Genomic DNA, 25,735 nt, shown 5'->3' on the forward strand with positions numbered 1-25,735 from the left:
GACGCCGGCAACGATGCGTGAACCAAACTTAAGGAAGCTATTGTGCAAAAGTCTTCTGTTGTCGCCTGTTAATTAATTAATGTAAATTTTATATTTATTTTATTAAATTGATTTAGTGATTTCATTAAATCTTAAATTAATTAATATGATAAATATATTAATTGATTGATTTGAAAATATATATTCAATATATTTTTATTAAATAATATTTTTATTTATTTATTATATACATATGTAAGTGGATGAAAATTTTGCATTATTATATCTTTTTTGGAATATGTAAGATATCATTAAAGTAAAATGAATCATACCTAAAATAATACTTTCAATAATAATAATAATTTTCTGAAACATGTGAAATAATATACAAAATTACTCATATAAATTATAAAAAATGAATTTAATACCCATTTTGATAAGATACTCTAAACTAGTAGTGTTAAATCCAAAGTCGAAATCTTACGAGTTTCTCTCTCATCATGCTATTAACTAAAATCTTTATCTTTTTTTTTTAAGAATCCGAAGCCCCAAACAAAGAAAGAACAAAAAAAATTATTTATTTATTTTATTTAAAGGCAGATGGAGAACAATAAATCCAAATCGAAATCAAATCCACGACGAGCGCTCTTCAACGGTCCCTTTCCTGAAAACGGCTACATTCTCTCTCTACAATTCAAACTCTCATTTCAAACCGAAAACTCTCACTTTCTTCATTCTCTCCACAAAATCAACTCGTTCCTCTTCTCAACCGCGACGACGACAGAAAATCATTCCCAACACGAAGCGATCCACAGATCCCTTGCGTTGTTCAGGTCAGTGAAAACTCATATTCCTATGAAACTGAAAACCACTCAAATCCCTAATGTGGGAAATTGAAACCTCTTTCTAAATCGAGATGCGTTCAATTCAGTCTATATGCCGTTGTCAAATCGGTTACTCTGTTTCTTGCTTCGTTTCTCGCTCTTTTTGATTTTTGAATTATGTAGCTGCTTTCACACTTTCTTTCCAGCTGAGATCCATGTAGCGTTTCTCTGAATCAGATTCATGCAACAAAGCTTTATACTCTTCCCTCCTTTTCGAATTTGAGTTCTGATTCGATTATTATGGGTTCGATTATTATTTTGTTTAGTTGTTTCTATTTAGAGACGATGGGTTTGAGAAAATTGACGTACTACTTCAGCAGTAGCAGGGGAAAGTCACTCATGTAGTGTTTCTCTTAAGCTGCTTTGCCGAGCCATTCACTGGGTTTATCCTTGTGATTAAGGTGTGGTAGATTTTAGGTTTCAGAGGCGTCTGTTTACTGAAGAGTAACTGTAGAGGCTTTGTGGCTACAAAATTTGCTTTTGGCCCTCAATCAAAAGTCAGAATCCTTTTCTAAATTGGTACCGCTTGAATGGAGGCTTCTTTGATTTGTAAACAAATGTTTTTTCTGTTGCAAGTATTTTGCTATGACATGTTGATACATAAATATATAATCAAATTGGAATTATAGTTTTTTTTTGAAATTGGTCTTTCTGAATTTTAACGAGAATGTCTCTGGCAGATACAAGAGCCCCAAAATGTCCAAACCTCAAAATGATCCCCTTGTGCAATCGGAAACAACTTGTGGAACACTTCTCTATGAACTTCAGGTATATATTAAGTTTTGCTGCAATTGTCTTTCCTACCACCCTTTCCCCACCAGCAGGCGGATTGAGGAATATTCCGTAAAGCTGTGAGAATTTCTCATTGTTTGCTTCAACTCATTTATTAGATAATATGGGATGAAGTAGGGGAGTCTGAGTCTGACAGAGATAGAATGCTGTTTGAGCTTGAACAAGAGTGTCTAGAAGTATACAGAAGGAAGGTAGATCTGGCAAATCGGTCTAGAGCTCAATTAAGGCAGGCAATTGCTGATTGTGAGGCAGAACTTGCAGCCATTTGTTCATCAATGGGAGAGAGACCAGTGCATATTCGACAGGTTAGATATTTTAAGAACTGTTATAACTGTCTTGCTGTTGTTTTAGGGCGTGTCTGCGTATTTATCTGAATGGGGTGGAACAAGTGCCTAAATTTTTTAAAGTGGTAAAATGCATCCTTAAGTGTATTACCTCCCTATATATAGCTTAAAAGACTAATTATTTGCTATTTTCTTGATTTTTTTTTTCTGTATAGATAATTTGTTATCCAGTTAGACTGCTAATAGGATTTTTACACTCTGTCTCTTTTCGTTTTTCTAGACTGATCAAAATGCTGGAAGCCTGAAGGAAGAACATGCAAGAATTCTTCCACAGTTGGAGGAGATGCAAAAAAGGAAAATTGAGCGTAGAAATCAATTTATAGAAATTCAAGAGCAGATTCAAAGCATTTCAATTGAAATATATGGTCCTAGAGAGTATATTCCTGCTGTCGAAGATGAAACTGATTTATCCTTGAGAAAACTTGAAGAATTGCACAGGCAGCTACATGCACTTCAGATTGAGAAGGTCAATTATCTACTTATACTTAAGTTCTTTTAACTGTTCCATCAACTTGGATCATCACTTGTTGTGTTCCTTCCTTGTTACTATTAGTAAGTATGCTTCTATCTTCTCTTCATGCAGAGTAGTCGCTTAAAGCAGGTCCAGGAGCACCTGTGTACATTAAATTCTCTTTGTTTAGTGCTTGGTTTTGACTTTAAGCAGACAATTAATGGAATTCATCCCAGTTTAGTGGACTCAAAAGGATCTAAGAGTGTAAGTAATGATACCATTCAGCAATTAGCTGTTGCTATACAAGAACTGCGGGAAGTTAAATTACAGAGAATGCAGAAGGTAAAGATTGATTTAGAATTAATTGTCATTTGTATTCAGAATTTTGTGTTTTTTTTCTCTCTGGTGATAGTTGTAATAACTTATGGTTTGGTAGCTCCAAGATCTTGCGACTACAATGTTGGAGCTCTGGAACTTGATGGATACCCCTATTGAAGAGCAACAGATGTTTCAGAATGTTACATGTAATATAGCTGCTTCAGAACATGAAGTAACTGAACCAAACACCTTGTCCGTGGACTTCATCAATTTGGTGAGTTATACGTTGCTTGAGTATAATTGGGAGGGACTATATTTCTTGACTTTTTATAGTTCACAATTCATGTAAAAGTAATAATGCCATGCAGGTTGAGGTGGAAGTAGCTAGGTTAGAAGCGTTAAAATCAAGCAAGATGAAAGAGCTTGTATTAAAGAAAAGAACAGAACTGGAGGAGATTTGTCGAAAGACTCATTTGATCCCAGAAATAGATAATGCAGTGGAATCTGCTGTTGAGGCCATAGAATCTGGTAGCTTTCTGCTTTCTAGCAAGTCGATTGCAATTATTTCTTATGTAAACTTAAAAGTCTGCCTCTTCCTTTTTGATGCAGGATCTGTGGACCCTGCTTTCGTGCTTGAACAAATTGAACTTCAGATTTCCCAAGTCAAAGAGGAAGCTTTGGGCAGAAAAGAGATACTTGAAAAGGTTGAGAAATGGTTGGCAGCGTGCGATGAAGAGTCTTGGCTTGAGGAGTACAACAGGGTTAGTAATTTGTAACCTACTTCAACATTGCCATTTTGACTCACTTTTTAATCTTGGCTACATTTTGACAATTTAACTGTGTGTTTTGTTTTGTTTATCCTCCAGGATGATAATCGCTACAATGCTGGGAGAGGTGCTCATCTTACTCTCAAGCGAGCTGAGAAAGCTCGTGCCTTGGTTAACAAAATTCCAGGTATATAATAGTTAGCTATATTTGTCATTAATTTGTTATTTGTTATGAGACCTTTACCGTTATGGCTAAATGTTATAATAACATCAAACTGAATCACAAACCAGCATTATAGTGGATTACTGATTACAATTTATGCGGAGCTTCATCAAAGGTGCAAATTTGGATGTGAAGTGATGCTTCTTTATATTTCTGACTTTGCTTGCGAGTTCCAAAAGCAATTATGTAGTAATGAATGCTAGTTTAGTTATTTTTTTGGTTGGTATTGTTTTTTTCAAGTCTTGCTCCTACACTACATTCATCTTTCAACTTCATTCCTCTACTGAGCCATCTGATTCTGTTTGTTGGATGAAACTTCTTTTCCTGCATCAGTGTTCGTGTATAATTTTAAAACGGTCTCTCTTTTTTTTGTATATAGCAATGGTAGATGGTCTGACTTCAAAAACTATTTCATGGGAGAAGGAAAAAGGCATTGAGTTCACATATGATGGTGTAAGTACTTTTTTCAAGAAGCTAGTTTCATAACGAGTTTTTGGGGTGGGGAGTGGATTGAATGTTAGTGCCTTTTATTTGGTTGTTCAAGCAAATCTGCTTCAAAGTGATTCTTTCTGTGTGACTTTCTAGATTCGTCTACTTTCTATGGTTGAAGAATACAATATATTACGGCAAGAGAAAGAACAAGAACGTCGTAGGCAGCGGGTAAGGCCCTCTAATTGCACTTAAATATGCATCTCAGAAATTTTCCAGTTATAAAACCTTTAATATTGTCTCTAACTGAGTTTTGGAATCCAAGCAACATTTTTTTGACCTTGTATCATTCAAGAAATAGACGTTTAATGTTATTATCTAAAACTTGTTATTCAGATGTTACTTTTTTGTTTCAGGATCTGAAGAAACTCCAGGGACAAATGATAGCTGAACAGGAGGCACTATATGGGTCAAAACCAAGCCCTTCAAAGCCCCAAAGTGTTAAAAAGGGACCTAGGATGTCGACCGGAGGAGGTGCAGCTAGTAGAAGAGTCTCTCTGGGAGGAGCAATGCTTCAAACTCCTAAACCGGATTCAAAATCTACTCACTCACGTGCCATGAGAAAGGTTGATAAAGTGCACCAAATTGAGCATCTAAATTACCTGGATGATGGCATTTCAGGTTTATCAGCAGGTAGTTTCTTTAAACTCGACTATAGGGGGGTTAGTTACAGATATCTCCGTCAGAGTTCATTAAAAACTTAACCAGCCTCATACTTATATCCAACTTGTCCCAAAAAAGCTGCCTCAAATTCGGATACCTCTATGTATTCCTTTGTTTTAGTAGAAAAATGTTCCTACAGATTATTCGAAGCCACATCACAGCTGGTAGATTTTCCCATGATTTCTTGCTGGTCTATTTGGCACAGCTCTTTTTCCCTTTTGATGTTTATGTGCTTCACTTTAAGTTACAACACATACATGCCGCATGATGTGAAATCCATAGATACACATTCTCATTTCTCTTGTACATGGACACATTTAGAACTCTTACTTTTTTGGTTTTCCCTATGTTTGAGCAGCTAGAAGAGGGCTGGATATTGCTGGCGCTCCTGTTAAAAAGCACTCATTTGGTGCTGGGACTCAAATCATAGAATCTCCTCTGATACGACAACCTTTTTCTCCCATCTCTTCTAACAGTGTATCTTCAAAAGCTAATGTGGCAAATGCTACAGATGAACTGAGTAAACAGAATGAGAAGTTGCAGAGAACAGTGTCGCTTAACAATGGGCCATTTACTACTCCCTCCAAGACAGTTCCTACTGTGGTAGATGAAGAGAATAGGACTCCAAATATTCCTGCCCCAGCTACCCCTTCGACAGTATCAGTTCCAATGAATATGGCCATGACTCCAGTTCCTTCTTCAATTTTGAAGAACGTAAGCTTGAATTCAACTCCCATATCAGTTCCTTATGGAAATAATGACTTGGTTCAGGAGGTTGAATATTCATTCGAGGAAAAAAGGCTCAGTTACTATATGTTAGCGTGATTTTTTTTCCTTTGATGTTTCATTTTACTTCTTGTAGTTACCTGTGATGGATAATCATAAGTCAATTGTAATTGGCTTTCTGATTGTGTACATTTGGAGAAGTGGAGGGTAGACTAAGATGTGGAACAACCTTACTAATGGTGATAGATTTTGGGGTCTAACGCCATTTAGTTTTCTTCATTACTTTCCGATTGTTTCATCTAAAATGGCCTTGGTGTATTGGATATCTACTTTTATGGAGATGGATCATTATTAATATTTTGAATTCAAAATATATCATCATTAGATTTTAGCATTTACTTGCCTTATTGTAATTCTCTTCCGGTGATTAAAATTTCATTGGGAGCCTTGATTGACAAGTGGAGGTCATATAAGGCGTTTGGCAAGATGTGTCCCATACAAGTTAACTTAAATCATTCTCTAGCTTTTTCTGTTGTCATGCCACTTTCTCGACTTGTATCATCGAAATTATTATTATTGACTTCAATCAATGTTGATTATAATGCCATCGAACATATTCATTTTTCACGGGCTCTTTATTTGTGGCCTTGAAAGCTACTAACTAACATTTGTCAAAGTGATCATATTAGAACACTCTTTAAAATTATTGATTTTTTTTTATATGTGGACATAAAATTCGCACATACATAGGTTTGAGGAGCAATGAATCGATACATAGTGATTCGCACATACATAAAATTTGTCAACTGATTTAGGTAAAAATACTCCTATATCTTTTACTCAATTTTTAATTAAGTCCCTCGATTATAAATATTTGTAATTGGGTCCTTTATCCTTTTCATTTTTTTTAATCAAGTCCCCGAGGTTAGTGGTTCATTTACAAACCATTAACTTTGACAGAATATTCCTCATTCCCTTATTGCTGGGAGTTTCGTGGATTTTCAGAGGTTGGAAACGAGTGATTAGAAACATTCTTAGTCATGCATTATTCGATCAATATTCTAAAATTTGTCATAGACAAAGGGTAAGAACAATGATGATGATGTTGCTATAAGTAAGGACTAAGGTGTACAAACACATGCCAGATATTGGATAAAAACAAAACATAAAAAAGTGGGCAACAAAATTCATCTATAATTTCTAAATTTGCATAAAGAATGACTCTTAAATAGTTGATGAACACATATGATAACAACAAATCAAATATTGTTAGAGACTAACCCTTTTGCATTAACATATGATAAAATATATGACTATATAATGTCAATTTATTACACTATTATTAAATTTATCGTAGAATGGATTTACTTTCAATAATCAAATTGCAAATGTGACTTATTCTTGAAGGTTTTGTTAATTAATGTCTTTAAAATATTGATTAAGGAATTAAAAAATATATATTTATTATATAAATAATAGAAAAACATGGAAAAATCATAAATAGCATAATTTTCTGTCTTTTGATACAAATATTTTTACTTTAAGTTTTTTTAACTAATATTCTTCACATTTGTCTATTCTTAAAGTGAAAATTAATCTCATAATTGATCAAAATTAATAAAAAATTATAGAGATACTTTGAGTTTTAAAAAAAAATCAAAATCCCTAATTATTATGATTACAAGAAACTATACATTTAGTCTTTTATATATGTACAAATTTAATTTAATCCTTCTAAATATGTAAATATTTGATTTTAGTCTTTTTTTTACAAAAAAAATCTAAAACCATTAGATCATTTTAGGATCCATTTAACATCTTTTGCCACACATAATAATAGATGACATGTCATTTCTGCTCATTCAAGTTAACTGTCTCAACAAAAGAGATCACATATGACATGTTTTAAAAAATAAGAAATCAAATTAAAACGTTTTTAAACTTGAGATACTAAAATTGAATTTTGACATATTTCAATTTCAAAGGTGTAGAAATGTATTTAACCTTATTTTTTTTATTTCTTTTACAAGGTTTTAATTACTGATATATTGACATAAAATAAAGTAATTCATAAATACACTAGATCATAAAACAAGTTGCTTGCTTAAAATTACTTTCATAACAATTAAGTAACGAGAAAAATGTGGGTCACATATATGCCTACATACCAGTACATTCATGTAGCAGCTGAGCTGAGTTTGAAAAACCTGACATACTGTAACGGGTCCATGATATCAGTACAGTAGCCTTAAAATACATTACCCATAAATAGAATTCAGACCAACGGCAACGGAATATATGGAATTTTTATCGTAAGAACAAGTGTCTATATTTAATGTGTTCTTCAAATAAGATTGTCTCAAAAAAGAAAATATGTGAAAAATAAAAAATAAAAACAATAGAATTCAGAAGATACAAAGCGCAGAGCATCATTCTGTACTAATAAATTTTAAAAATTATATCTTGGCTTACCAAACTCTACAAAATTTTCTATAAAACATAATATTGTCTGTCTTTTAGAGGGAAAAGTAGAATTTAGGAAACAGTCCTTTTGGTCAACAGAAGCTGTAAATGAGGAGGGGAAAGCGGAAAAAAGAAGAAGCAGAGAGCATGCGTTTGTTTACAGTGGCATTTGCAGTAGATTTTCCAAACCAAGAGGGCATTTCAAATTTCATATATTTTTTTTCTTTTAAGTTCATCAATTTGAGTTTCTTGGTCAACTTTAATTTAATTTAATTGAAAAGACAAAGAACTTGTCAGTAGTTGGGAAAATGTAATGGCTCCTATCTTAGCTTTACAGCTTTGAATATTTATTTTTTAAAGAAAAGCATTAAATAAATAAATGCCGGTTTTATATAAAAAAGCCAATTTCTTTCCTTTTAAAAAATGTTACTTATTTTTTTAATGCATTCAAATTAAGTATCTGCATTCACAGTCATTTATTAAATCCCCTTTATTAAATTTCCAAGACGGACGTGAGCCAATTTCTTAACCAAATTTTATACTTTCAATTTTATAATTAAAATATTAATTCATAATTAAATTCCCAATATTTAATTACTTTATTTTAACATTTATTTAATTTTCCAATTTTTTTTTATCAACTTTATTTATTTACTCCACCTTTTCCTGGAAAACCCTAAATTCACATACCACTCTGGAGAATTTATGAACCGGAGTTTGTATTTTTCTCTGTTAATTCTATAATTTTTTTCTCAAAATTTTGTGTTAATTTCGAAGCTTTCTGTGTTCTCTGCAATGGTGCAGATTTGAGCTCACAGCACTGCGATTTTCTCGGTGGCCAAGCTCAAACTGCTCCAATTTCATTTCTGGGTTTCATCTTTTCACCATTTTAGACAAAAAAAATTGTGTTTTTAAAGTTTCCTGTAAGATTATAAATTTTTTCTGCACCCAAATCTGTTTCCTCTTAAATAAAGTTAGTATTTACCCCCTTTAAAAAAATTCAATTTTTTTGTGATTTTTTTGGGTGATTGGGTGTGGAAGAGCCCGAATCTTCAATGGATAGGGTTTAAGTGAAGTTTTGAGGTTTTGGGGTATCTTAGTTTTTTTTCTTTGATTTGCATAAAAATGGAGGGAAGAGAGAATTTTGGTGTTGTGGTGGGTGATGAGGCCCCAGAGAGCTTCCATGTGGCTCCTAGAATTGAGAACAACTTGGACTTTTCAAGGGCCACCGTGCCGGCGCCGGCGCCGGCGACGGAGGGGAAGAAGAAGAGAGGGAGGCCGAGGAAGTATGGGCCGGATGGGAAGCCGGCGTTGGGGGCGGTGACAGCGCTTTCGCCGATGCCGATTTCTTCGTCGATTCCGTTGACCGGCGAGTTCTCTGCTTGGAAGAGTGGTAGAGGGAGGCCTGTTGAATCTATCAAGAAGTCATCGTTTAAGTTTGAGGTTGAAAGCCCTGGACCAGGTTATTATATAGTTCTTTGATCTTTTAAATTAAAGACTTTGAAAGTTTGAATTGATGCCTTTAATCTTATGTTTTTAATCTTTGTAGGTTTTACTGTTACATCTGTTGCTAAGGTTTTATTTTTACTGTTACATTTACTGTTTTCTTGAGATATTGGAGTTGTAATAAATGAGTGAATCCTTCCAAGTTCTAACCTGGTGGCTCTTGTCATTTAGCTCTTTAATGGAGGAGTATCATAAATGTTTTTTCTTTTTTCAATCTTTGGGTGCTAATTGATTTGGGGTAAATCATTTGGGTTTTGGATAGTGAGTTATTTGCAATGATCTGTGTTTTAGTCTGCAGTGAACTTTTTGGATTTGGTTTTTGCTTTTGTGAGAGAGTTTATATAGGGGGTGGGGTGGGGGGTATGAGTGGACCCTAAGCTCTGATTCCTTTTCAGATCTAAATACAAATTGTGAGGTGGATGGGGATATTTGTGGTTGACAGTGAGGTTGGTTTTTGTTTTAGGGTAGCATATGGTACTCTTTATATTCCATTATGAGGGGAAGAGGATTGCATTATCTGACCATGGAAACTGTTGAGAGTTAATAAAGGGACCGTCTTATTTAGTAGGTTGAGCCTAATAGTGTTTGTTAGCTGATGTGCCACACTTGAACTAGTCTAAAGTCAACACAAATAATTATTTTTAGCAGCTTCTAACTGACTTGTTGAATATTGGCATGATTTGAAAACTGGGTTTCATAATAGGAATTTTGGTTGGAAATATTTTCAAAACGTGGAACTTATTCATTAAAGGACGTGAATGGCTTCTGAGAATGATAGGATCCATTGAAATGCAATGAAATGATTTTTAAAGTTCATGCAAGAGATTTGTGGTCTCCTAGTCTAGTGTTTGGACAGGGAGGATTACTGAAGATTTTTTTGGTGGACCTTTCCATGTGTGGAAGTTTAATTAAAAGAAAAAGTTAGGAAATGTTGGATTTTGATTAGATAATTTTAAACTCTCCTTTATTCAGTTTTTTGAACAGTAAAATGTTCTTCCAATTTTGGGTATTTTAAACATTGAATCAAAGGGAAGGAAAATTAATCATTAATTCTCTTCCTTTTTTCTTTTGTTATTTTTAGTTTTTTTTTCTCTGCTGACATCCAAACATACCCCTTTGTGCTGGATTCATGTCCACATCATGACAATGGGACATGTGAACATTGAATTGTTTTGTTTAAGATGTTAGAAATGCAACATGTAGCTTGGCTGTGAACATGACTTAATGTATTTGATTAGTGCAATAGAGTTTCAAGTTTGGAACCAGGGTTATAGGGTATCTTGTGTGGGGCTGGACGGGTGTTGGTTTCTGATTTCTGGTTTCTATCATATTATGGCATAAAAAAGGTTTAGAATTTCATGAACAACACATAGAAGGGCAGATGCTCTAGACTTGACTGTGTGGTTAATTCTCTGTCATGTAATGTTTTGACTTGTGCGGTTGACTTTGTTGTCCAATTAATATATGAAAGAGGTGAAGTTAAGACATAAATGTGGCTTGTTGAATGCATCTTCTGGTTCTGGCTACAGTGTATAAAATGCTTTATTCGTTAGAGCCTCTTGGTCAACATAGTTTATTCCCCCAAATTTATTTTGTTATTTTAATAATTATTTTCTTTAACTTCATGAATTGCTTTTATATGATGAACTGATTATTGCAATTTCTTTGTTTCTTTTTATCCTACTTATCTTTCCACATATGCATTTTATAGTTGAGGGAATAGCATACTCAGTTGGTGCCAATTTCACACCACATGTGCTCACAGTAAATGCTGGCGAGGTATTCTGCTCATTTCCTTTTAGGTCCATATGCTGAAGTTTAATAAGATTATAGTTTTAATCCAGAACTAAAAAAAAATAGTTTTAGTTTAGAAAATTTGTTTATTTTTATATCGGGAATGCAAAGGCCATTAATTTTGATTACACTGACTTTAATGCCATTTTCATAATTTTTTTTTCATGAAAACAGAAAAAACACCAAATTATCTCATCTCTAAAATGTAATATTTTGTTTTTTGTATTGTTGGAGATCCCATATTGACTAGTGATATGGCCAAAGTAGTGTATATAAGTTGGGGGGCATACCTCACCTCATAAGCTGGTTTTGTGAGGATGAATTAGACCAAAACCAAATTTCTAAGATAATATCATAGTCTATCCTAGATAATATCTGGATGAATTAGACCTCGTAAGTGGGGGCACCCCTCATCTCATAAGCCGTTTTAGGCCTATTAGGCCACCCGCAATAGGGCAGTTCTTAGACCACTTAAAGATGTCTAGTTATGCAAACTTCATGTTCGATATGTTCAGTTTTCAGCATGAGGAGGGGTGTTGGAAATCCTACATCGACTAGTGATATGAACAAAGTAATAAGTGGGGGGTAATTTTCACCTCACTAGGCCAAATTAAATTCTTAGATGTATGTTTATTGTCCAAACTCCCCATTCGTTTCTCTACTTAATGTGTGTTCATTGCTCATTCCTTCAGTAATGTTCATATTTGGTCCTTATTCCTTATGATTAAATCATTTGCCTGCTTAGTACTAATTATAAGGAATTAAGATATCAATTAGATTAAATTATTTGATTTAAGTAATAATTGTTAGTTACCGAATTGGCTTTATTTGGTTGGAGGAAGTAACGGAAAAACAAATGAAATAAGTTATGAATTTTTTCATTTCTAATGGAAACTCTAAGTTACAACTATAAGATGTATTATTAATCCGTAAATTATGAATACAATCGTCATTATGTTAACTTTATTATGGTGTTGTAGAGTTATTTTACAATATGCAACAGTGATATGACTAAGTTGTATGGATCATATCTTGTGATTGTGTATGTCATTATTATATTGACTATACATGTTTGTTTTTTAATTTCATTATTGTTGTGCAGTGTGCTTACTTGTATTTGTGATTTTCTTATGGCCTTATCTCAGGATGTCACTATGAAAATTATGACCTTCTCTCAACAAGGATCACGTGCTATATGCATTCTCTCAGCAACTGGGACAATTTCAAATGTTACTCTTCGTCAACCGTCTTCTTGTGGGGGTACTTTAACGTATGAGGTGAGTCCCATCTTATGTCATCAGCACAAGAAGAAAAATAGGTTCAGTTATTTGTTTCTCTACATTAAGTCAACTGCATAATACATAACACTAGTCACTAGTGCATGTGTTTTGCATGCAGCTGTCTATTTGGCATTGTATGATTTATATTAGATATCTCATGTTAATTTTTATTTAAATGCCTTTTCCACTTTAGAAAGATGATATTAACTGGAAATGGATGCATCAAAGGCAGATTGTTAAATAAATTAAAGAATCAGGGTTTGGCTGGCTAAACATTTTCTTTAGATCTGATTTTGGCTAGTGTACTGGTATAATGACCTTTATTATGTGATTAAGCTTCTCTTTTAAAATTATCTGTAACTGCAGATGTTATTATACTTGGGTTGTCAGCTAATTGATTGCCATGATTATCTTGTTTAACTAATTTTGAAGTGACACCTGTACATGGACTATTATAACTGCTCTTGCTTCTCATTTACACATTCTATATTTGAGTTGCTGTTTGTTTTTATATATTCCTGACTTCTGAAGATCTGGGCTTTAACTGAACCAAATAGTGTTGTGTATATGTGTGATCTGTGTAGCTGACTTCATCAAGTGGGGCAAGGCTTTTGTTGTTTACCTCATAGCTCAATGCTATTAATGTAGTGTTTGGCATCTTATGAAGAATCTGAAATAATCTCTTATAGTGTGTTTGTTTTTGCATCAGCATATCCCAGACATTCACTCTTCAATCCCCCAAAACATGCTAACTTATAACCAAGCACACAATTACTTTTATGTTTTCATGCTTAACTGGTGCTTTGACAACTAATGTGGCTTTGCATGTTTATTAATTATATATGGTTTCAAGATAAAATTTACATTGCTTTTGAAATCAGAGATTTGACACATGGCTAAATCACTAACTTCCTCAACAATGATAACTCATCCTCTGCCATCAATTCACTGATATCAAACTGATATTACAGATATCTTCCAATTTCATTTGAGTGATGGCTGAAATGAATATTAAATATACACATACTTAATTTTTGTTTTTACAGGGACTGTTTGAGATTCTTTCCTTGTCTGGTTCCTTTATGCCAACTGAGAATGGAGTTACAAGAAGTAGATCTGGTGGGATGAGTGTCTCTTTGGCTGGTCCAGATGGTCGAGTAATGGGGGGCGGACTTGCTGGTTTGTTGGTAGCTGCTGGTCCAGTGCAGGTAGAGCCTTATGAAATTGTTAATTTAATAACCTTTGTAAGGAAACAGCAATATTAAATCAGTGCAAATGCTGGTTCAAAATTTTCCCATTATCATAGAGCTAGTTTTAATTTGTTTTATTGGTTTTATGACCAATGCTTTTGGATAGGAACTATTATGAATTTGTTATTATGCTATGTCAACTACCCTGGAAATGTAGGAATAGAAACAAAAGCCAAGTAGTGAACTACAAAATATGTGAATGATGGACATTTCAGTAGGCACTTATCTCACTATCTTTTGCATCAGGTTGTGGTGGCCAGTTTTCTTCCTGGTCACCAGTTGGAGCATAAAACCAAAAAGCAAAGGGTGGAGCATGTATCAACTATTAGCCCTTCACCTGTTAATCTTATCACTAGTGAGGAAATAAAAGTAAGTTTTGGTGGAGTAAAGCCTATTATGACCCCTGCTGCTTTTCAAGAAGAGAATATTGCTTCTTTTAACAATGTTCAAGACTCTAGGAACTCATCTGCTGATGACAAAGATCCTTTGCCTGAAAAGGAGTCTAACCTAAGCCAATCAAATGCTGAGGCTGCATGCTAAACATATTCCCTGTGAATTATTTGATGTTATGCAGAGTCAACCTCATTTAGGCTCTCACTCATGCTTGACTGACAGCTGACAATTAACTTACAAAGACAACTCTGATGGTCAGATGAGTGTCACACGATGGTTTTGACTCAACAGTTGCACTCTTTGGTTGGTACTAGGTGTTAGTTGGCAAATCTGTTTGTTAGGTTTTCCACGTGTCATTTCTCCAGATGTATCTGTAGTATTGTTTACTCATTGTTGTATCAATTAGATATAGGATATATGTTGTGCCATTTTCTCCCTTATTTATATTCTATATGGATATGTATGTTATAAATGTGATTGTATGTGAGTGTTTCTGAACTGTAACCTTTACTATTTGTTAAAGAAATTGCATATCAGCCTCCTAGGCTTACCTTTTGGTACTACGATTCTTTGCTCAAACGGGAATTAATAGATAGTCCAATAGCATGAAATTTATTTTTAAATGAATTATTTTGTCATATAGTTGTGATTTTGATCATGTAAAAAAAAACATGAGATTCTGCTTATTTTTTAGTTCAAGAAAATTGGGATTGATGCAGAATGGCATTTGAGGGTGTATATAAATTCTGATTTTATTATTCAAATTTTAGCCATGCAAAAGATAATTGGAGCTTTTATGATCTCCATCTTTTATATATTATCTTGTCATACAACTGCTGTAATGTTCAAATAATGAGTTGTTTTTATCATTTTTTTTGCCTTAAGCCCTTAAACACAACATCTTTCAGTTAAGATGTTGAAACTTGAAAGAATGTATTGTCTCTCCAACAGCCAAACTAACTTTTGTATCAGTCCGTTCAAAATTATATTTTCACTACCACTTTAACTTGTCCGAAGCATATCTAAATTTATTGCATCATAGTAGGAGCAAATGTGCAAAAATTTCGGTGCATTTCTTGCAAAATCTTGATGCTCTACACCTCTCAACTTCTTTTTCTTTGTTAATACCCAATACCAAACATCAAGTATGAGTGGAAAAAGGAAAGGAATACCATGAAACTATTTCTTAATAATAAAATTTGAAAGTCAGATGAAAAGGGGATTTCTACATATGCTGCTTCGTAGCGTGCTGCTAGACATCACTCTTTCCTCTTATCCATGTGACTGTTAGCTAGAATTAACTTCCGAATAAAAATCACCGAATAATTTTTTTTACAGTAATTACTATAAAAGTTAAAAAAATTTGTCATATAATTTATGATTGAATGATAGTATAAAAATATTTTAATGCGTGTGAATATACATATCACCAAATCACTCTTAATTCTAGTGTTTGAGCAAGGTATTTCCCAAACACAAAAGAAAGAGTAATTTTCAGTTAGAACTCATTCAGTAAGCATTGTTTCTTAGACATTTTCTTCAATGATAGAACAGAACATAAAAATCAGTCTCGAATCACAACAAACGTTGAGGGGAACAGCCAAACAAACTGACATATAGATCAAAATTCTACTCCAAAAGTTCCTTATTCTCACCCCACAGCAGACTTGATGTGCTCAAATGTTCTGCTTTCCATCCTTCATTAACTCTCTCTATAAACTCTTCCACTCTTCTCTTCAGCTCATCATCATCTTCCTCAGTACTGTTGCAATTGCAATTATCACTACCTTCATTTTCAACTTTGTCCACCACGACTTCTTCCTTGGCATGTTGTGACACTTCTATTGCTTGTGGAGAAAATGTGTTTTTGTTGGCTAAACTCTTGGAATTTGCTTCTTGTATACCTATGTTTGTGGGCATGGACAAAGGGATTTCTTCACTCTCTTGATCAAAACTAAGCTTAGGCTTCAAGTCCACTAGGATGATGACTATGATCAAATTGCAGAAGCAGAAAATAAAAGCATAGCTAGAGGCTGCTTGAGTGATGTACTCAATCACAGAATCTAACATGGCTATGGAATATGGAAAGGCAAGGAGAGGGGGGTTTGCTAGAGTTAGACGCGAGTAGAGGATTTTAGGTCTATTTAAAGTGTTGTTTGGATAGATGCAAACGTGGACAGAACCTTCTTTTTTGTAGCAAATTTTAAGGTGAATGCTGATGGGTGAATGCTATCAGAAAAGAACAGTACAATATGCTTTTGTGTAGCGGTTGATGTATAAATGTACGTGGGATGTTTCATCCAACTGTACGTGGGGCTTTTATTCTATTAAATTAATAATCAAAAGTCTGTTGTATTCACATGCAACTTTAATTCTTAATTGGTCACAGCCACATTGCTCTATGTCATCAACTTATGCATCACCCACCAAACTTTTTTATGCAGCATTCACTTTTCTATCTATGGATCCTTGCCCTGATTGGCTTATTAGTCATTGTTTCCCTTAATAATCATGGGCAGTTAGGATTTAAAATACTAGATTGATTGCGATTTTCTGGGGTTGTTGAAGATCTTGAAAAAATTGAACCATGACCCACTGAAAACGACCAAGGACCTAAGTAACTAAACCATTCGGCTGTTGGCTAATTTTTCTGTCTTGTTTTGTTTGCTTGAAATTAAATGTTACAACTTATGTTCATAGTTTGTCTATTATATTTGGTGGTCATACATGAAATATGGATATAAGCATAACATAACCCCATTGAAGGGATGCAACGAACCAAAGAAAAAAGAACTATGTATGTAGTGAAGTTAACATCTGTAAGAAAAAACAGATAGTGATGACAACAAAAGTAGTCCTTAATTTCATCATTGAGGATGAATAATGTGTGACAATTTTGGAATTTCTCCTTTGTTTTTTGTTTTACCGAGTCATTGTCATACAAAGTAAAAGTGCATACGATCACTCTTGACTTCTTTTCTAATTGCAAAAAAATAAAACTCTTCTTCTCTTTTTCTTTCTTTTTAGATAAATACCTTTAAGTTTGAATCATCTTAATTAATTAGTCCTTTTGCTTCAGTAAATTCTTAAGTTTGGAATCTTCTGAGTTTAAAAAGCATTTATCGATAAACTTATATTTACTTTACTCCAAGAAAATGAGTGAAGACTTGGTGTGCACGTGTCGATAAATTTTTACATCCAAATCAAAATATTGATGCAAGTCTCAATATATTTTGCTTCAATAGAATCTGCCTCAATCACCTCTAACGTACAACCAAATAGGCTATAAATAGTGAACTCACCATGAAAAGTTATTAAAGGAGAATTTATAAAAGTAAATGTTTTTGCTAGAAATTAACGTGAATTGTGGCCAAAATAAATGAGTAAATTTGTTATGCGCTGATTAGGTTTTTTTTTTACTCATTTCTGGACATAAATTACTTGCTTTATAACTATAATGAAATTCTACCATTTCCTTTTATATTATTTTCATTTGTAACGTAATTAATGATATGCTAGAAGTGTTTGATAAACAATTTTATTTTAGTAATTTGTAGCATTTCGCGAGACGTTAATAGCATTTTACTTCTAGTTTCTAATATATTATTTCTTTGTTATCTTTAAATTACTTATTGACTTTACTTTTTTACCTTTTTTTACATAAGACAAAGTTTTGTTAGTCCTATTTTTTTAATCTTTCTACTTTCACTCACCTGTACATTTAGTTTTTAACTACAAGGTAATTTTTAAATTTCCGTTTAACTTATTAACTACTCTTGCCAAACATGACGTTAACTGATGGTTCTGAATTTGTATTTGTATTTCTAACATGACGTTCGCCAAACTACTTTTTAAATTTCTTTTGTGCACCACACAAGTGTAGTCCCCTACCTCCCAAGCTCCCTAGCACCATATGCTAAGGTCGTTAACAACTTCAATGGGAATTGTATCAGTAGCACCAACTCAGACTGTGGTGTATTTGGTCCCTCGGTATCCTCCATCAATCTCCACATATCTCTATGCTTCTTCTCTTACCAAGGCTAAGACCATTCATCAACCCACACAATCTTATGTTCACTCCAAATCAGTAGGTAACACTAGCCCGAAAAAGAAAGTTATCATCATTTTTTTTTAAGTTATGTATCTCTCTTTTTCTTTCCTTTCTTTCTCCTTTTTGTAAAGTTAGGCTAAGCCTAAAAGTACTATGTAAGTTGTAACTAACTTATAAAAAGGACATCATGTTATACCTCTTAACAAATGTTAAAAACCAACGAAAAAACTACTATTGGAACTCACTTAATTTTGTGAATCCCGATAATATATCTATTAGAGAGTATGTGTGTGTTGTTGTACTTGAAAAGATGTGGGACTCTAGCTGGCTAGTAGTTAGAGTTCCTATGTTCTTCAAAGTTGACCTCACTTGTAGCAATCATTGTCACTGACACATTTCAGAAACTGCAATAGAGAGTACATCACAGTTGGTGCCATTCCCATTGTTGACGAATGGGAATTACACAGCATGCACCATTCCTTGGAGGTTCCCTTCAGACGATCCAAGCATTCCCACTCCCACCGAGCTATCTTGGATTAATCTCCTCCTCAATACTATCCCCACCTTCAAGTATGTTATCTTCTTTTTTTTCCCCACACAAAAAATAAAAATAAAAATGGGGTGTGGTTCAAATTTCTTCTTTCATCACTTATCTTTATCTTTTTTTTTTAAGAAAAAAAAAATCACAGAACAAAATGGGGTGTGAATTAAATTTCTATTTCCATAAAAAATAAAGAGTTTTCCCTTTATAAAAGAATAAATAAATTATATTTAGTATGTGGTTCACAATTAGTTTCTAGCAATCCATATCTTGCATGCCCTTTGGTTGTACAAGTGGTACACTGACCCCAAACATCATTGTTCTCCGATCTAGGGAATTAGGATGTAGTGTTGAGAAGCAATAGAAAGTAGAAACATCTACTGAGTAGCATGATTGTTAAACATTTACTAATGGTATCACAGTTATCGATATTGAAAAATGGACCTGCCAACTGAAACTGTGAAGTATACAACAAATGAATGCTTCAGTGGATGTTGTCATGGTTTCTGATTTTCTCTCTATTGTTTGACATAAGAAAGCCATTTGTGATCCCTTGTCTAACAACTTGATATCTTTGGAATAATTGGTTGTTGGTATGTATTAAAACCTATATGATCTAGTTCTCAAAAGTTTTATCCTTAATGCGTTCACTCTTGTTAAAAAAATAAAATAAGAAAGTTAAAATTTCAGCTCATAGATTGGGCTTGAGCATCGTCTATGCTTCAACTCCAAAAACCAACTGTTTGAGAGTGTTTCTTAACTTAATTTTGCATGCACAGTGTAGTTGCTGCTTCTCATTAGTATCGTAAACAGAAGCAACTGGTTAAAAGTAATATTACTGTAGCCATTACCTGGTTTAGTGAAGTGTGATCATTATAATATTGCAGGGATTCTATTATTTCAATATTTTTTGTTTACATCAAATTTTAGCTCTGATTTGGTACAGGAAGCATGCTGAGAATGATACTTCTGTTCCTGATGCTGCAAATAAAGCTGAAAATTTTGCTCAAAGGTGGGTCTCTTACTACCTCCTTTTTTTGGTCCACTTTGAGAGGTTTGTTGCATGACAACGACCTATATATATATATATATATAAAATAACCAAATTAGACAGGAATAATGTTCTTGTGAATCTTAAGCTTGTACTGTTTTTATCCACCTCTTGTTATGTTTGCGTGATATCTTAATTCAAGTAATTCAAATTAATATGGAAGTTGTTGAGTGGAATTAATATTGCATCTTTTGCTGATACATTTCCTGCAAAAAAGGTATGCTAGAATACTTGAAGATTTCAAGAAAGATCCTGCAAGTCAAGGCAGGCCTCTTGATATCCTTGTATGTTCTTTAGCTATATACAAATTTGTTTCAACAGCACACCTTACCCCTTCTGCATCATTTTTGGTACATGTCTAATTTCTCCCTTTTCATTTTCCTTTATTTCTATCTTTTTTCCTGGGAGTGGGTCTTCTAGATTCTATGCAGACTTCGTGAGCAAGTCCTTAGAGAACAGGGATTCAGAGATATCTTCAAGAAAATAAAGGTAAGATTAACTGTGCTAAAAGTTAATACTATTCAGTTAAAATGTCGAAGAAAAGTATGTCTATATCTGATATAGGGGGTTGAAATAATGTAACATCTGACATGAAGAATATAGTGAAATTTAATAGCATTCTTATCTTAATGTTGTTGGCTAGAGGCCTAATGGATGGTATTGTATCAATGGACCATGTTGTTTTATTTTGCTCAAGATTTGTAATTCCACTCTTATTGAATGCAACAGGATGTAGAGAATGCAAATGCCATATCCCTATTTCAGAATGTTGTTCATCTTAATGATGCCATTGAAGATGAAGGGAAACGACTGGAGAATTTGGTTAGAGGAATTTTTGCAGGGAACATATTTGATCTTGGTGCTACACAGGTAAGTTGATTTTCTTTATGTAATTTTGGTCACTTCTGCGGTAATGATTCTCAGTATAATAAATCCCACAAACTGTGAATAGACTCATTTGAGAAATTAACCAAACTGTATACATAGTTGATTTAATACTCAAGGAGCAGTAGCTGTAAACTTACATATCAGTAACAGTCTAACCAAATTACATAAGAATGACTTATGTTGAATAAAGGTTCCGGAGAGGGAAGAAGAAAAATCATAGAGAAGGAGGAAAATATCCAGATAGGGAAAGGGGGTGAGTTCTCATCATTTTCTTGCTTGGTTCTTTTCCCCTTCTGCCGGTCACCTGTGCCTTAAATCCTTTGGTTAGAAATCTTCCTTCTGATGCTTTAAGTTGTAGCAAGCTGATATGAGTTAGCAACTCCTATCTCACATGCCACAACTGAATTATCTCATTCAGCCTCTGACTTGGCACCTGATTCAGCTTCATTCATTACATGCAAATAACTAAAACCGTTAGTCTTGGAATAGACTGAATTGGCCTACTTGTTCATGCAATGATTAGTTTTAGTTGATTAATGTTCCTTGTTACTGTACCAATCCTTTATTGCTCCACTTTCCCATTGTCTTGTTTAGTTTAGTACATGGTGTGGTTAGAATATGATGATCCTTCACTACCCTCAAATGGCATTTGCTAGTACTTGGCTAGTTGTATGTGGCATTTACTCATCCTCTAATCTATCATCTATCTACACAACCATAGGCTGACAATTTGAGTAGGGAACCAGATATAGTTCAAAATTAACTTCATACTAATTACTAAATTTATTTGACTAATTGAAGAAGACAGTTTTTGTAATTTATTACAATCATGCCAGAGTTTGGAGGATTATATAACTAGGTGTAGTTGATGGGTTACCTTTTCCTTCCCTCAATTTCTTGAAGCTTGCAGAGGTTTTCTCAAGGGATGGAGTATCTTTTTCGACTACTTGTCAAAATCTTGTCCCTCGACCCTGGATTATTGATGACCTTGAAACTTTCAGAATAGCATGGAGCAAGAAGTCCTGGAAGAAGGCAAGTATCATATAGCTATAGAAATGTACAAATTCTATGATACATTTTATGTCTTCTTCCATACTTTGTGCAGGGGTAGTGTCCTAATCAATTCTTTTACATTGGCAGGTAATCATATTTGTGGATAACTCTGGTGCAGATGTCATTTTGGGTATTCTGCCATTTGCAAGGGAGCTCCTTCGACGTGGGAGTCAGGTTTGCTAGCATTTTTCCCGTCTTTCATTTGTGTTTTTCGGTCTGGAAGTTCAAAACCTTTACCATAACTAAATTTTGTCACTTGTGGTTCATCTTTCTTAATTTTTTGTTTTAAAAAGGATAGTGGTACCCTTTTTATCACTGAGCCCAGTAGATCGATAATGTATTGAAATACCTGGAATTTATTTTGCATTATATGGAATGTGGAGGAACTGGAGATTTTGTAAATATATAGTAAGTGCTTTAACTAGATCCACTCAACTTTTCTTGGTGGATGACATGATTCGTTTTTAGGATTGCCTTGTTTTAGATGTAATAGTATTATTAGTCCATTTTGAAGTTTTGTTTGATTTTTTTCATGTGCAGCTCTTATAGCTTCCTGCTTCAACATATTTTATGTGATCTGAGTGCAGGTTATATTGGCTGCTAATGACTTACCTTCCATCAATGATGTGACTTACTCTGACCTAATTGAAATTATACCAAAGGTATCACAAAATTAAGTCCCGCAATTTATGGCATGATAAAGTTCTTTCCTAACTTTTATCATGTTGATTGTCAGTTAAAGGATGAAGAAGGACGTCTCACGGGTGTCAGTACTTCAAATCTTCTAATTGCCAACTCCGGAAATGATTTACCTGTAAGTAATTTAGAAGAAGTATATTTTCTGTTATATTAGGAAACTTATGGTTTCTATGTAGTTGTTGGCCTATGATGCCAGTTCATTGACTTGCTTCTTTCTTGTTTTGTTCAATGGATTCCAGGTTATTGATCTTACAAGGGTGTCACAAGAACTTGCATACCTTGCTAATGATGTAGATCTTGTCATCTTAGAAGGGATGGTAAGCTCTTCCTTCCACATCATATATGCTTTCTGTTAGGTTAGAATAATTGCATATTCCCACAGTTGTGTTGAACAAGTACTAGTAAGCTCTATTTTTGGGTTCTTAGTTTCTTCAACTCTTGTTCCAATGAGGCCTCTGCATACACTTTATCCACTCAGCCTTGTCAGATATTGGTGCTTCATAAATATTGAACACTGACTTATTTCTTTTGACAGGGTCGTGGAATAGAAACAAATCTTTATGCTCAATTTAAATGTGATTCCCTTAAGATTGGGATGGTAATGCATTTTATCATTTTTTTTACTTGCTTCTTAACAAATGAAAAATTGAAATTCTGATGATTATATTATTTCTTCTTATTTCTCATTATTTTATAGGTAAAACATCCTGAGGTTGCAGAATTTCTTGGGTCACGTTTGTATGACTGCGTGATCAAATACGATGAAGTTTAGAGCTTATAATTAAGTTGATTCTTTACTTTGATAAATACCTAACACTACATTTGCAATTTCAACTGCAAATTTCCAAATAATCAAAATTGAAATTTTCAATTTTTTCAATGTACAATTACTTTTTCTTTTTGTAAACAAGGTCATTACTCATTACAAGTCCGAATTTGGATCAACAATGCTGGAAAAAAAATCTGAACCCATTAAATTTAATTAGATTGAATTAAAAAAATATTTATTATTAAACATTTTAACTTTTTTTTTGTATCGAATTGGATTCAATTCCAGTTAATGATTTTGATAGATTTATTTATAATGATTTTATTTTGTTTATTAGATAATCTTATAGTTCAATAATAATAATTGAGCCACATTGGGCTATTTAGAAAGTGGAAATAGGGACAAAAGGTTATGCAAGTATCATTTTGAATAGCTAACCAGAAGTGAAATAATTATTAGATTTTTTTATTGTGTCAATTAGTTATCAAACTAAAAATAATTTTAAAAGTAATACAAAATTAAATTGGAAAAATCAAAACGTTTTTTTATTTAATAAGATTTACAAGATAGTAGACCAAACTTTTTTTTTCACCACATAAGCGGAGTCCCCTCCCAAGACTCCCTAGCACCATGGTAAGGCCATTATTAAGTAGTAGTATTAACTACTTCAATGGGATTTTAAAAAAAAAAATACTTCAGTGGGAATTGAATCATCAACTCAGATGTATTTACCACTTGGTCATGAGGTTAGCAACTAATAAAAATAGTAAAATACTAACTTTATTCTTAAATATAAAATTATTTTCTTAAATTTGTGTGTTGCTCGTTACAAGACTCTTTTCACATTGTTATTAATTATTTTTATACTAAAAATCTTTAATTACTTTATAATAAATATTATGAATTAAAAAAATAAATATATTTTTCTCTTATAAGAATTGGAGGAAAATATTAACTCACATTAATTAATTAGATATAAAGTAATTAAGTGAAAAAAAGATGATAAATCATAATAACTTTAAGTGTAATTTAGGAAAAATAATAAATTTAATATTATTAATTAAATTAAAAAAGGATGTGACTTAATTAAATGAGTCTTATATTTAATAACATAGATTATAATATTTTCTTCATGATGTTTAAGATTTTTTACCCAGATTAACAGAACAAATATTTCAAGATAATTAATACTTTTTCTGTTTTATTATAATTATCATATAAGAGAAAAAATTATCCAAAAATAATTATCATTTTAATTTTTTAATATAATATTAAGTAATTTTTTAATTATATTCTTTATAATATTAATAATTGAAAAAAAATCTACAAATGAATTAATAATAATATAAAAATTTATAAAATTATTATTGTTTTTCATTTATATATTATTTTTCTTCATCTATCTAAAATAACACATGACGACTATTATTTTAGAAGGAAAATAATATTTAATAAGAATCAATTGTATTAAAATATTTTTATTTTCTTTCTTAATTTTAAATAAATATATTATTAAATATTTTCTTATAACAATATTTATTAGATAATAATATTAAAATAAATATTTGATTGAGAAAATGAAAATATTGAGGTGTACTCACACAATTTTGTTAATCCGGACAATGTATCAGAGGAAGGGGAAAGTTACTAAAAGGAGGCTATTATTTTTGTAATTTACCAAATGGGGTAAATTTTAAATTGATACCGACAAATGGATAAGCCACAGGGTACTTTAGGACTTCTGAAGATAAAATTGTATATTAAATTATGATTTTTTTATTAAAGTCACAAAAAAGTAAAGGATTTTTTATTTTTTTAATTACAACTTTAAAGTTATAAATATTTTTTTAAAAATAGTTATTAGGAGACGTAAGTTGATTTACAACTTTAAAGACATAGATTTTTTTAAAAATTAGTTTTAATTTATAGTTTTATTTAATATATTTTCTATATTATTTTATTTAATATTTTCTATATTTTTTTACTAATATTAAGAATTATTATTTATTTTTTAAATTAATAAAATAATATAAATAAAAGACTTAATGGCATTGGAAGCAAAGTTTATGAAAGTCAGTTTCATTTTCTTGAAAGCAAAAAATAGATGACATAATGAGATGAAAACAACTAATTTCAAATAGATATAAGAAATGCTCATTAAAACTAAAATATTAACCATTCATATAACACAACTTGACAACTAATATTATTTATAATTTATAATTTTATATTTGTGTTTAATTTGTATTGTTCATTTTATATTAATAGATTATGTTATTTTTATTCTAACAATTATTTTTATTACTAAATTATTTTCTATTTTTAATATTAAAATAATTTTATGAAATAAAATTAATTAAT

The 25,735-nt window shown here is 32.5% G+C and overlaps 3 protein-coding genes across 4 annotated transcripts; all 3 read left to right on the forward strand.

Annotated features, from left to right (window-relative positions):
* The first annotated feature begins 608 nt into the window (after positions 1-608).
* Positions 609-6,043, forward strand: LOC100788643 (65-kDa microtubule-associated protein 3). Its single transcript, XM_006606335.3, has 13 exons — positions 609-812; positions 1,544-1,631; positions 1,754-1,960; positions 2,220-2,465; positions 2,583-2,792; positions 2,887-3,042; positions 3,137-3,296; positions 3,378-3,529; positions 3,635-3,722; positions 4,138-4,211; positions 4,344-4,418; positions 4,604-4,880; positions 5,269-6,043. Exons 2-13 carry the CDS (start codon positions 1,560-1,562, stop codon positions 5,733-5,735), a joined length of 2,184 nt encoding a protein of 727 aa, XP_006606398.1. The 5' UTR covers positions 609-812; positions 1,544-1,559; the 3' UTR covers positions 5,736-6,043.
* Positions 6,044-8,612: 2,569 nt separating this feature from the next.
* On the forward strand, positions 8,613-14,794 carry LOC100789179 (AT-hook motif nuclear-localized protein 6). Its single transcript, XM_003555482.5, has 5 exons — positions 8,613-9,561; positions 11,317-11,384; positions 12,545-12,676; positions 13,726-13,887; positions 14,176-14,794. The coding sequence occupies exons 1-5, from the start codon at positions 9,225-9,227 to the stop codon at positions 14,467-14,469; spliced, it is 993 nt and encodes a 330-aa protein (XP_003555530.1). The 5' UTR covers positions 8,613-9,224; the 3' UTR covers positions 14,470-14,794.
* Positions 14,795-18,164: 3,370 nt separating this feature from the next.
* On the forward strand, positions 18,165-23,628 carry LOC100789699 (damage-control phosphatase At2g17340). Of its 2 annotated transcripts, none has more exons than XM_003555483.5 (13): positions 18,165-18,413; positions 18,775-18,943; positions 19,861-19,926; positions 20,183-20,249; positions 20,386-20,454; positions 20,695-20,835; positions 21,757-21,885; positions 21,994-22,080; positions 22,494-22,568; positions 22,643-22,720; positions 22,845-22,922; positions 23,141-23,203; positions 23,303-23,628. In XM_003555483.5, exons 1-13 carry the CDS (start codon positions 18,236-18,238, stop codon positions 23,375-23,377), a joined length of 1,275 nt encoding a protein of 424 aa, XP_003555531.2. In that variant the 5' UTR covers positions 18,165-18,235; the 3' UTR covers positions 23,378-23,628. The 2 variants fall into 2 exon arrangements, with proteins under 2 accessions (XP_003555531.2, XP_040869374.1); XM_041013440.1 differs by having other exon boundaries at positions 18,165-18,409; positions 19,845-19,926.
* The last annotated feature ends 2,107 nt before the right edge of the window (positions 23,629-25,735 follow it).

Source organism: Glycine max, chromosome 20, assembly GCF_000004515.6.
Source record: "Glycine max cultivar Williams 82 chromosome 20, Glycine_max_v4.0, whole genome shotgun sequence".
NCBI classification, from domain to species: Eukaryota; Viridiplantae; Streptophyta; class Magnoliopsida; order Fabales; family Fabaceae; genus Glycine; species Glycine max.

Bases quoted from the DNA above. Each gene is read 5' to 3' on its own strand.
- LOC100789179 (XM_003555482.5), top strand. From the start codon at position 9,225: ATGGAGGGAAGAGAGAATTTTGGTGTTGTGGTGGGTGATGAGGCCCCA. The intron at 9,562-11,316 runs GTTATTATATAG...TGCATTTTATAG, and splicing joins GGTTGAAAGCCCTGGACCAG to TTGAGGGAATAGCATACTCA. The intron at 13,888-14,175 runs GTAGAGCCTTAT...CTTTTGCATCAG, and splicing joins TAGCTGCTGGTCCAGTGCAG to GTTGTGGTGGCCAGTTTTCT.
- LOC100789699 (XM_003555483.5), top strand. From the start codon at position 18,236: ATGCTAAGGTCGTTAACAACTTCAATGGGAATTGTATCAGTAGCACCA. The intron at 20,250-20,385 runs GTATGTTCTTTA...TGGGTCTTCTAG, and splicing joins GCAGGCCTCTTGATATCCTT to ATTCTATGCAGACTTCGTGA. The intron at 22,081-22,493 runs GTTTGCTAGCAT...ATCTGAGTGCAG, and splicing joins TCCTTCGACGTGGGAGTCAG to GTTATATTGGCTGCTAATGA.
- LOC100788643 (XM_006606335.3), top strand. From the start codon at position 1,560: ATGTCCAAACCTCAAAATGATCCCCTTGTGCAATCGGAAACAACTTGT. The intron at 3,530-3,634 runs GTTAGTAATTTG...TTTATCCTCCAG, and splicing joins GGCTTGAGGAGTACAACAGG to GATGATAATCGCTACAATGC. The intron at 3,723-4,137 runs GTATATAATAGT...TTTTGTATATAG, and splicing joins CTTGGTTAACAAAATTCCAG to CAATGGTAGATGGTCTGACT.